Genomic DNA, 12,215 nt, shown 5'->3' with positions numbered 1-12,215 from the left:
TCAGAAGGAGAATTACACTGAAGTTTGTTGTATAAATATTTTTATTTATTTATTTCAAACTTTAAAAAGCGGTGTAGCCCAGGACTTCGACTTCTTTTTGAGGGGGTCGAGCACGAACCTCGAACTTTTCTAGGTTATGTGCGGTTTAGGTAATTCAAATATCACTTGCTTAAACGCTCATGGAAAACGTATTGAGTAAACCTGTATGCCTGAGAGTTCTCCATGTTCTCAAAGGCGTTCGGAGTTCACCAACGCACTGAGCAAGCGTGGTGGACTAAGGCCTTAACCCATTCTCATTGTGGGTGACCCGTGCTCTGTAGTGGGCCGTTAATGGGTTGATATGATGATGATGATGATTTCAAAGCATCACCATCACTAACATTAGTGGAACATGTAAAATGTATGAACGCTTCATAAGTGCCTGTAATAAGGTCTACATGAATAAAATATTTTGAATTTTTTTTTTTGATTATTCAATGAAAAGTTAGATTTCATTTTTTTTATCCTCGTTTTGAAACAATTACGATTTCCGGTGTATTTTTTGATGATTTTTCATAGTTTTAGAAAAATCCTCACACAAAGATTTGAACATTGAATTTATCAAAATATTTTATAGAGGTTGAGGCTTTTTACTAAAATAGTACCTAATATAATTAATAAGGCAAATTATTAATGTTTAAATTCAGTGTAATTGTTATTTTTTTTTGTGTTACCAAAGTAAATTAATTATTAAAATTATAACTTTAATAAATGAAGTAAAATACTTTGTCAGAAAAAACAAGCTAGGTGCGAATGCGATTCGCGGACTGGTGGTTCCGTACCTACTTAGAACAGTGACGTCGGATTTTTATGTTAATATAATAAATAATTGGTACACTGCTTCAAAAATACCGAACCACATAATGATTACTTGTAAATGATGTAAATAGATAGATTAACACTTTATTGTAGGCAGTGGCGTGCATAGAGGGTATGCACAGGGTATGCAGATGATACAAATTGAAGAAAATCCCCAGTACGAGTTATAAATACTTAAGGGTAGGCTTTTTATAACCCTTGCAATGCCTATCCTTAAGTTTTTCATAACTCGTACTGGAGATTTTCTTAATTTTATATCATCTGCATACCCTGTGCATACCCTCTATGCACGCCACTGAATTTGTAGGTAAACAAAAAAAATAAAAAAATTAAAGACAACTTAATAAATTTAAACTGGTATTGGTATGCAAAGGCGGTCTTATTGCTAACACAATTTCTTCTAGTCAACCCCTGTTATGTAGTAGACGGTTTATTGAAATTAGTAGAGGGTAGCGCAATATATAAATATGACTAGATGTATTGCAGATATGTGATAAAGATGTGTTAATAGTATTCGGGGCCTAGTTTGAATACCTTCACACACCTCTAACATTTCTAAGTTATGTGCGTTTTAAAGCGATCAAAATATCACTCGCTTCAACGGTGAAGGAAAAAATACACCTGAAAAATCTAAAAGTATCTATGTATTAGACGTACTTAAATAAATATCTATCTAATGAAGGTATTTAGGAACAATTTAGTTTACTAACGTTTTTATTACTTAAAGATGTTTTCTTTTTGCCCCTTTTTCGTTTTCTAGCTGTAAGTATAATTTTTAATTGCTTTATTAGTACTACTTTTACTATCATCATCATCAACCCATTACGGGGCACGGGTCTCGTCCTAGAATGAGAAGTGTTTAGGCTGGTTCCCACCACGCTGGCCAAGAGCGGATCGGTAGACTTTACACATCGTTGAGAACATTATGAACTCTCAGGCATTGTTTCCTTTCACCGTTTAAAGCAAGTGATATTTAATTTGCTTAAATTAAAAAAATGCACATATCTCCGAAAAGTCAGTTGTGCGTGCTGAGGCTCGAACTCGGTCTCCACGAATGGAAAAATTAAAAAAAAATTCAAAATTCATTTATTTCAAGTAGGCCTAATATAAGGCCTAAGTAGGCCTGTCTGTTTGTAGTGATTCTACCACCGGTTCGGAAGGCAGATTCTACCGAGAAGAAGCCGGCAAGAAACTCAGCAGTTGCTCTTTTCCAACATCAACAATTTACATTTTGCATTTTAACATTCATTTTTCTATCTTGTTGTTCTTGAAAGCCGAAGATTTACCCACTAGGCTATCATCGCTTTTTTTCTACTGTAAACCATAGTTATCATTAAATAGCAATTTGTGATAATAAATTAACACAGAATTATCTGCTTATTAATTGTAATATATATAACTAAAAATAAAAAAAAATTATAAATTTAAAATGCACATAAATTTTTTTTCGGAGCCGACAGAATTGGAACCTGCGACTCTCTGGCAAGCTCAGGCCGCGATTGCCAGAGCAATCTCAATTAGGCAGAGATTTAAGGAATTTACTTAGATTCATAGAATTCAATAGAATAAGGCATAATTCCGAGTAAAGCATTAAACTAAAACAAAAATAATATAAAAGTACTGACGTTTATTGAGTTAACTATTAGACCAAGGTTGTTAATTGTACCTGTAGTTAACCCATAAGTACTAGGGCTCCAGGAAAAGAAGAATTGAAATAGATAAAGGCAGAGTTACGCGTCGATCAACTTCGGCATTCTTACAAAAATAGTACATCTTAAGAGAATAGGATCAGGCAAAGTAACAGGGCAAAGATAGCCTCACGGTTATCTAGCTTTAGAAAGCAAACTTCAAGAATAAAAGTAGGATTGAATGAATGAATGAATGAATATACTTTTATAAGGCATAATTACGCGTCAAGCTGAAAAATAATACATCTATAGAATGTGTTGAATAAGGTGAGACTAAGCAACGAGGCAAAGATAGCCTCATGACAATCTAGCATTAGACTTCAAACAAAAAATTATATAAAAGTACTCATATTCATTGAATTAAATAGAAAAAGGCAAAGTTACGCGTCAATCTCCTTACGAGATTCTTGCAAAAATAATAGGTCTTAAGAGTGGGTTGAATAAGGTCAGACAAATCAACGGGGCAAAGATAGCCTTACGACAATCTAGCTTCCGAAAGCATAGCACTTAAATAGCAAATTTCAAGAATAAAAGTATGAGTGAATGAATGAATGAATGAATTAATGAATATACTCTTATGTACATGACACAAAGTACGTAAAACAGATGAGCGATAACAAAACAGAGTATATACAATTTGACGGCCTTATCGCTGCATAGCAAACTCTTCCAGGCAGAGATTTATGGAATTTACTTAGATTCATAGAATTCAATAGAATAAGGCATAATTACGCGTAAAGCATTACACTAAAACAAAAATAATATAAAAGTACTGACGTTCATTGAATTAAATAGATAAAGGCGAAGTTACGCGTCAATCAGTTTCGGCATTCTTGCAAAAATAGTACATCTTAAGAGAATGGGATCAGGTAAAGTAACAGGGCAAAGATAGGCTCACGATTATCTAGCTTTAGGATGCAAACTTCAAGAATAAAAGTAAGAATGAATGGCCAAATTGTACTCTCTTGCTATGTATTTATATCTCTGTAACTACTCTTTTTCTTTGGTGTACAATAAAAGTGTATTCATTCATTCATTCATTTATAGATAGAGATTTATTGTACAGAGTATATACATTTTCGCGGCCTTATTGCTGCATAGCAATCTCTTCAAGTCGCAGAAATTTAGAATAATAAAAAATAATACATGTATAGAATGATATGAATAAGTTCAAGAAAAGTAACGGGGCAAAGATAGCCTCATGGCAATCTAGCATTAGACTTCAAGCGAAAATAATAATAAAAGAAACGTTACACATTTCATTATTAGTTTTAGTTGTGTAGGCGTCCATTTTCAGTGGCTGGGCGTCTAGCTGTAGAGCGTCGGGTTCCCATTGGCCGGGTGCCGCGGCCGCTTTTCAGGAGGTGGGGACGGCGCTTTTCAGGGGGTAGGTTTTCATTTTCAGGCGTAATTTATTAGGAGCTTTTCCTTCGCTGCTTCGGATTGTTGGAATTACTTGAAGTTTTCAGGCATCGCCCACCCACTCCTTGTGTATCGATCTACTGCGACTTTGTCTGAGTATTTTTTTTTTTTAATCTCAAATAATTTTTATTTTTGTATTCGTTTGTAGTTATTTGAATTTAGGTTTATAATAATTTTACACTGCCTATTTGTTCTCGCTTGTTGTCCTAATCCTAAGGTTGCCTGGCCGAGATCTTTTGTAGGCGAGATCGCCTTTTGTATCCTACTTCAGTCTTTGTGTTTCTCTCCATTCGTCCTTTATACAAAAAAAGAGTTTAAATAAATAAATAAATTGCGGCGCGACTTACTGGTCATATCAGAATTTAAAGATAAAAACACCAAATAATTTTTTTTTGTGGTTACCCTCGTTTTACTTATTTTATTTATTATTTGTTGATTTAAAGCAGATATAGAAATACACATTTTGTGAAAATCTACTCTCTACCTGTTAGGGATTATGAACTTATGATACAGCCTGACTGACAGAAGGACAGCGAATACTTTGTAATAGGTTCCATATACAATTTACAAAGAAAATAACTAAACTAGCTGATATCCTAGTGGTTTGCACCTTCGCTTCGCTTTGGTAGCGACCGATTTCGATCCCCGGGTCGAACCTCTAACATTTCTTTAACGGTGAAGGAAAACATCGTTAGGAAACCTGAGCTAACGCGTGTGACGTTTACCAACACACCCCTCCGAGTTGGAACAGCCTTCAGTGTTCTGTGTTTCCTAATTCTTACAACGCGGGTATCTTTAAAACAAGAGTGAATAGGCATCTTCTAGGCAAGCGCGTCCCATCTTAGACCACATCTACACTTTCCATCAGGTGAGATTGTGGTCAAGCGCTAGTCTATCTACTTTCTTACATTACTGTTTCAAGTGTTGTAAGTACGCTTTTTCGAATCCATACAAATGGTAAGTAACTCTCACGCGATCGTATAGGTAAAAATATCAAACTCGGCACGTTAAAGTATATTCTTTTAATAAAAAAGATTTTTCAAATTGGTTTATTAACGACGGATTTCAGATGAACACAAAACAAAACCGAATTGATAATTACTTTTTTTCGTGTCGGTTACTAAAACGAGGCCGTAGTTACGGTAGATCTATAAAACCATGCCAAGATCTGTCAGCCAATTTTACAGCCAAAGTAAGGAACTGGCGAATCAGCTACCGTGTTATATATACACGCACCATTTAGAGCCACTTTTTCCCTCTTAATAACTCAAAATCTATTTAACATACACACATGATATGTTAATATATTAAACCTCCTTAGATTAACTAGACCCTCAAATTTCATTAATACCCCTCAAAAAGTTATTGAGATCTTAACGTCCAAAAATCAGCATTTTTTCTATTAATTAATACTGTCTTGATCGGGATATCGCTCGCGTTTTCTTAAGTGTTTCAAGTATTCCAACGTGTAACGTGTAAGTATAACGTGCTCCACAGAGCACGGGAGAGGATATCGGGCTACTGAAAATTTGTAGAAAACTACACTCAGTAGGTAGGTAGGCAGGTAACTAACCGTTTTATATTATGAAAATTAAGCTTAATCTGCTATACTCCAGGAAAAGCAGAAGAATCTGTATGGTGTAATTTATAATTTCTTCAATCCTTATACTCCACACAAAACAGATCTTCGGCAATGTACCCTCTATGCACGTTTCGCTCCGAAACCGGAGCATCCTCAGGAGATGTTGACTTTACAATGAATTGTTGAAATTGTTTACAATTATTTATTAAAAAGTCAACATCTCATGTACACCATAAAGATTCTCCTGCTTTTCGCGCAAACTAAGCTTAATTTTCATAATATATCAAGGATTTCCGCAAAGCCTGCTTCTATCCCAATACATAAGCATTGACCCAATGTGGGATTTGAACCCTAGATTTTTTTATCCTAATCCGTAGTCGAACATTGCCACTGAGCCACTGAGTCAGTTTAATGAGTAACGATTAAGGTCCTTTGCACAACACGTTTTTTAAACGCACTGTTGACGCGCGTCTGTAGCGATACAGTCGGGATACGAACGCGAGTCAGACGCAGCCAGCACGGCTAGCATAGGCAGGAGATAATTATATCCCTGGGGAAAGGTGATAAATTTATCTTCTCCCACAGCTTTATCAAATCTCAGAGCACTGGCGCACAAGTGGAAATAATAAACAAATAATATATGTGTATTAATAAACGGGGATGAAATTCTCCTATTCCATGTTCCAGTGATTTAGCAGGTGGGCATGTTAATTATATCGGGGATATAATCGGGGGATATAACTTTTATCTCCCGCCCGTGCTAGCCCTGCTGTAGACCTTTGCACACCTGTATAAATTATAACAAGCGATTCAGGCGATTGAAGCGATCCAGGCGCGCGTGATTATTATTTTAATTTTTTTTTAATTTTTCTTTACCGTTATTTATTTAAATAATTAAGGTTGGCAACACTGAACAGCGACGCAAACACTTATAAATAAAACAAACATAATCTTCCAGAACCATTATAAACTAAGTAATATGACGATAGTAAATTAATAATACAACAATAATAATAAATAATAATATGGGAATAAACACAGTAATTCCATTAATAAACGCACACAGATCGTTTGATATGACTGATATGATCTCGGTGCAATAGGATTTATAATTGTTTATTAATAAACAAGGCGTGAACAGTGCTTTATAATAGTGATATAGAAGCTTTGGTGGAGGCTCTCAAGATGTTGTACGCGGTTAGACAGGTGAGTTTTCTATCTGTTTGTTCGTTTTTTAGGATTAGTTTTTCATATGTATTTTGTATTCTCTGTGTGTTTTAGCAATAACTAGGCTATAGCCCGCGTTTTTCGTCCATGTTTATACCGATTTATTACAAATCCCGTGGGATTGGGGGGTGTGGGTTTCGACGACCTCCCTGGCGCTAAGGTGAGCGCTGTGAATGTAAGTGGCAGGGGCAATTTAGGAATTCATAATTTCTGAATTGTCTCGAGTCTGGTCTGGTGGCACGCTTTAGCCATGGCTAGTTACCCTACCGACAAAGACGTGCCGCTAAGCGATTTAGTGTTCCGGTGTTATGTCGCGTAGGAACCGTGGGGTATGACTACCATACTCCCTAACAGATAAGCCCGCTGCCATCTTAGACTGCATCACGTATCACCAGGTTAGATTGCAGTTAGTTTTCCTGGCGTAAAAAGCCCGTGTTACTCTCCGTCCTTTCAACTAACTACATGCCAAAAATCAAGTCGATCGGTTGCTAAGCTAGGGCGTGAAGGAAGGACAAACAAATAAACAAACACAGTTTCGCAACCAGATGGCCAACCTGATGGTAATTTGCCTATAAACAGAGCAACGCTTCTCAGGGCGCGCAAGAAACACGTCCATCAACCTGACCCGAAGGTGCTCATCTGCCTGTAATGACACCGGCGACCATGCCGGAACGCCACGTTCAGAGCGGAACACAGTACACATAATATTCGACGGCCACCCTGACACAGTGGCGTAGTCTGCGGTCACATAACTGGGCTGTACCCCCGACAAGGGCAATTTGGGAATTAATAATTTCTAAATATAAAAGAGTATGTGGGTATGTTCCGTATAGGCTCCGAAAAGGCTGGAGTGATTTCAATGAAACTTTCAGGGAATCTCCGGATTGACCTGGCGAGTAATTAAAAAATTCTTGAACTGTCAAACTGTCAAACTGTCAAACACAGCTTTTATTTACTATGATGATATTCTATTGTTGGGTGTACATGGGTGTAGATAATGATCTTCACCCGCTCGAGAAGAGAATAGAAGAGAATGAATACGGAGAGAAATAAATGATTTAATATATTATGAGACCTAAATTAAAAATTTAATGATATCAGTTTATTGTTTAAGCAAAATCTAGCCCGGCGAAGTGGGCTGGGTACGCTAGTAATTTCTAAATGATCTGAAAGATAAATGATCTAATTTCGAGAAAGAGGTGAACCGCCGAATCCAACTCAGATCGGCAGCGTTCGGGAAACTTCGTGACATCTTCACGTCCAAAATCCCTCAGTGCCTGAAGACTAAAGTCTTCGAACAGTGCGTGTTGCCAGTGATGACTTACGGAACTGAGACATGGTCGCTAACTATGGGCCTCATAAGAAGGCTCAGAGTAACTCAGCGGGCGATGGAGAGAGCTATGTTAGGAGTATATCTACGTGATCAAACCAGAAATCAGGAGATCCGTAGAAGAACTAGAGTTACCGACATAGCTCAGTGAGTCGCGAAGCTGAAGTGGCAATGGGCGGGGCACGTAGCTCGGAGAACCGATGGACGTTGGGGTCTTAAGGTGCTGGAATGGCGACCCCGCGCCGGTAAACGCAGCGTAGGTCGGCCCCCAACGAGGTGGACAGATGACATCAGGCGAGTCGCTGGGAGTCGTTGGAGGCAAGCGGCCCAGGACCGTGTATTGTGGAACAAAAGACCTATTTCCAGCAATGGACGTCAATTGGTTGAGGTGATGATGTGATGATGATGTGATGAATTGACCTGTGTTCAGATCTTTTGGGAGGCTTCGGCCATCCGACCGGCATCGGCGGTAGGTGAGCCGTAGCTCATTGTTCAAAGCGCTCAGGCCGCGATTGCCTGAGTGCCATAGGTTCAAATCCTGTAGGTTCCTAATTTTTTTTATAAGTATTTAATATTAATAAAATTGATAATTCCTTAAAAACATTAATAAATTTCCCTTTGTTTCTGTTTCGTTTTTTTTGTTGTTGTTCTTTTAGTATTCTTTTTTATTGATTCATGTTTACCTTTAAATGGCTTTGCATACTCTGTGTAATATATAAATGATAAGGAATATTTATTAATACATAACTATAACCTAAAATAAACTATTTAAAAACTAAATAAATTCTAAAACGTCCTCGAAACCCGCAGCGAGGCACAGTTCCTAAGATGCTGGCAGCATTGCCCCTCTGAAATATTATTTTGATTTATGTAAAATCGCTGGTAGACCGAATAAATAAAAAAAATTAAAAATATAAAATGATCAAAATTAAAATGAAAGTGTTGCAATAGTTTGTCACTTAGTCACCACGTTGCCTTTCTATAAAGCCTCAACAGCCAGTGATTAATACCTAGTTACACACTTACTAGCATCGTTTACAACCAAAACAAAATGTATGTTATTGTAAGGCGGCCATGCGGTTGTTTTTCGAAAAGAAACAAAACATGCAACCCGATAACTAAAAACATTACTCATTATTTCGTCGTGTCAACTGATGGAGTCTGCCTGATGACCATTATACACCGTCTCATAATTTACGTCAGCTGGGCCTTTTACATGGTCCATCAATTATTTAAAAAAAGACATCTACCCCTAGCGTCACGTATCCTGCAAAGTACATCCAGAGGATGCTCCGGTTTCGGAGCGAAACGTGCGTAGGGGGTACATTGCCGAAGATCTGTTTGGTGTGGAGTATAAGGATTGAAGAAATTATAAATTACACTATACAGATTCACCTGCTTTTCGCGGAGTATAGCAAATTAAGCTTAATTTTCATAATATAACCCATGGCGGGGTCCGGTATTACGTAGTCGGGTTCATGGACACAGGAACTTTTTAGGACACCTTGCATGTCCTTCAAAGGGTTTTGTTGTTTATAGGCAATGGTTTTTCCAATTTCCATGAGGCCGTTTGGCTTTTCAATAATGACTATAAAAAAAAGATACCTTCCCATGGCCTCACGTAGTCGGCCTGTAGGTACCAGGCGCACAGCATTGGGCGTGGGTGTTGACAATAACGTCACGTAAGGTAAACAAGCTGTTACGTGACAATATATCGTATGTCGTTCTCGGAAGAAATTACAACTATTACGTACTTATGCTTATTTTGCGGAAGGATTTAACATAATATAGAAAGTTTGTGAACACATGCTATTTGCTTACTAAGCAATAATAAAAATTGGAAAATACTTGTGAAACGTGAGCTAAAAGGTAAATGAAGGTTTTTGTACTTTGGTAGAAATCTTATACTAATATTTTTTTACGGAAGTTTGTCTATTATATACCCTTTTTAAAGGAAATACTTCTTTAGGTTTGTTAAATAGACGGTCGACTGGCGCAGTCGGCAGCGACCTGCTTTCTGAGTCCAAGGCCGTGGCTTCGATTCCCACAAACTGGAAAATGTTTATGTGATGAACATGAATGTTTTTCAGTGTCTGGGTGTTTATCTGTATATTATAAGTATGTATGTATATTCTAGCTGCTGCTGCTAGCTGACCCGTGCAACTTCGTCTGCACCATATTAGTTATAACCGGAAAACACAAATAAAATGGCATTTTCTGAAAATGAATCCTAGCTAGATCGATTTATCACCCTCGAAACCCCCTGTATACAAAATTTCATGAAAATCGCTGGAGCACATTCCGAGATTCCAATTGTATATATACAAGAATTGCTCGTTTAAAGATATAAGATTAAGTTTCATTTGCTATACTCCGCGAAAAGGAGGAGAATCTGTATGGTGTAATTTAAAATTTCTTCAATCCTTATACTCCACACCAAACAGATCTTCGGCAATGTACCCTCTACGCACGTTTCGCTCCGAAACCGGAGCATCCTCAGGAGATGTTGACTTTACAATGAATAATTTTTAAGTGCTGTGAATTTAAGAAGGAGGTCCCGGATTCGATTCCCGTCAGGTGCAATTTGGGAATATATAATTTCTAAATTTTCTTTGGTCTTGTATGGCTGGAGGTTTTGGCTGTGGCTATTTACCACCCTGCTAACATGTTAGCCCGCTACCATCCTCATCTGCTGCAGACTGCAGACTGCATCATCATTTACCACAAGGTGAGATTGCAGTCAAGGGCTAACTTGTAGTAGAATAAAAAAAAGGATATTGGTTGCTCATTTGGGGAGTGAAAGAGGGACAAACAAACAATAAAACTTTCGTATTTTTAATATTAGTAATTATGGATTACATTCAATTGTTTGATAAGGCAGCGGTATAACCGCACGTTTTATTTGAAGCGATTAATAAACAGTTAAAAACCTTACACTGTATTTGTGTTAACATCACGTAGGCAAACAATTTTCGTTACGTGCCTGTATCATACCTAAGCGTGATACCCAAGTGGTTAGATCTGTCTCCGTCTCGTGGGGAAACGAGTTCGATCTTTGCATGCAACTCTTACTTTTCGGAGATATGTGCGTTCTTGATTGAAGCAATTGAAATATACTGCCCGTGTAGTGACGGCAGATCAGAATACAGTTGTCATGTAATATTTAACCTCACCAAAAATATACTTTACTTCCACCAGTCATTTTCTCCACGGAGAAAGGACAAATTTTAAATACCAGCGTTTGAAACTTCACCTTTACTATGCCGATTATTTTATTGCAACATAAGATTGTCTTACTTTATCTAAGTATTGCAGAAAACTGGATTTAACGAGGGATACATTTTTAAACCCTGCTAGCCGAGCATTTATCACTGTCTTTGCTAGCCGTGCAGAAAAGTGTGTTCCTTTTTGATCGGCACTATATACAGACAACTAGCATTTGAATTAAAATGAGATCATACTTTAAAATAGTAAAGCGAACTTATCGGTCTTTAGAAAAACGTTTTTTTATTGCACTTCAAACGTTTAAGCAATTACAAATATATGTAAATCGCTACGTTAAACAAAATTAGTTATATTTACCTATTTTATTACGTCTAGCATTGGGACTGGTGATTTAGTTTTGGTCACATCCGGTAATAAGGGTTGGCCTTTGGTGAGTTTTAAAATTTAACCTTACCAGATAAGCTATCTTACTTAACCTTACCAGATTAGCTATCTTACTTAACCTTACCAATAGTATGATAAATGTAAAGAAAGTTTTTTTTTGACTCTTCAGAAAAAACTTTGGTTGCTGGCGTTCTTCGCGTTTATTATGGCTTTTTACAGACCCCATGTGAACCGCTTGTTTTCGTGTAATAAAATGTAGCGTTTGTTGATCTCTTAACCTAGAGAACGTTTAAATCGGATTCCTAATGATTTGGGTGATGCGTCGAGAAACAAAACCGTTCCACCAACTCTTAATAGTCAATAGTCGATAGTCAATAGTCAATAGTCATTTATTCATAAATATTAATATTATACGTCACATGTTAATTATTAAATAATAAATTATCTCATGCAAATGTATATGAATTCATAAATTCATTATAATATTATTCTATACTTA

At 37.0% G+C, this 12,215-nt stretch overlaps 1 protein-coding gene across 2 annotated transcripts in view; it reads left to right on the top strand.

Moving 5' to 3' along the window:
* The window catches only part of LOC120634486 (forkhead box protein P1), a 107,784-nt gene that overhangs the window by 66,045 nt on the left and 29,524 nt on the right, over positions 1-12,215 (top strand). The window contains exon 2 of one of the 2 annotated variants that reach the window (XM_039905124.1): positions 6,509-6,756. The exons of the other annotated variant lie outside the window; for it this stretch is intronic. Coding sequence (XP_039761058.1) covers positions 6,736-6,756 — 21 coding nt within the window. The 5' untranslated portion in view covers positions 6,509-6,735. The remainder of the gene's footprint in view (positions 1-6,508; positions 6,757-12,215) is intronic. 2 annotated transcript variants of the gene reach the window in all.

This window comes from Pararge aegeria, chromosome 24 (assembly GCF_905163445.1).
Source record: "Pararge aegeria chromosome 24, ilParAegt1.1, whole genome shotgun sequence".
NCBI classification, from domain to species: domain Eukaryota; kingdom Metazoa; phylum Arthropoda; class Insecta; order Lepidoptera; family Nymphalidae; genus Pararge; species Pararge aegeria.
Note: the sequence above shows the minus strand (reverse complement) of the source record. Positions and strands in the feature narration are given on the sequence as shown.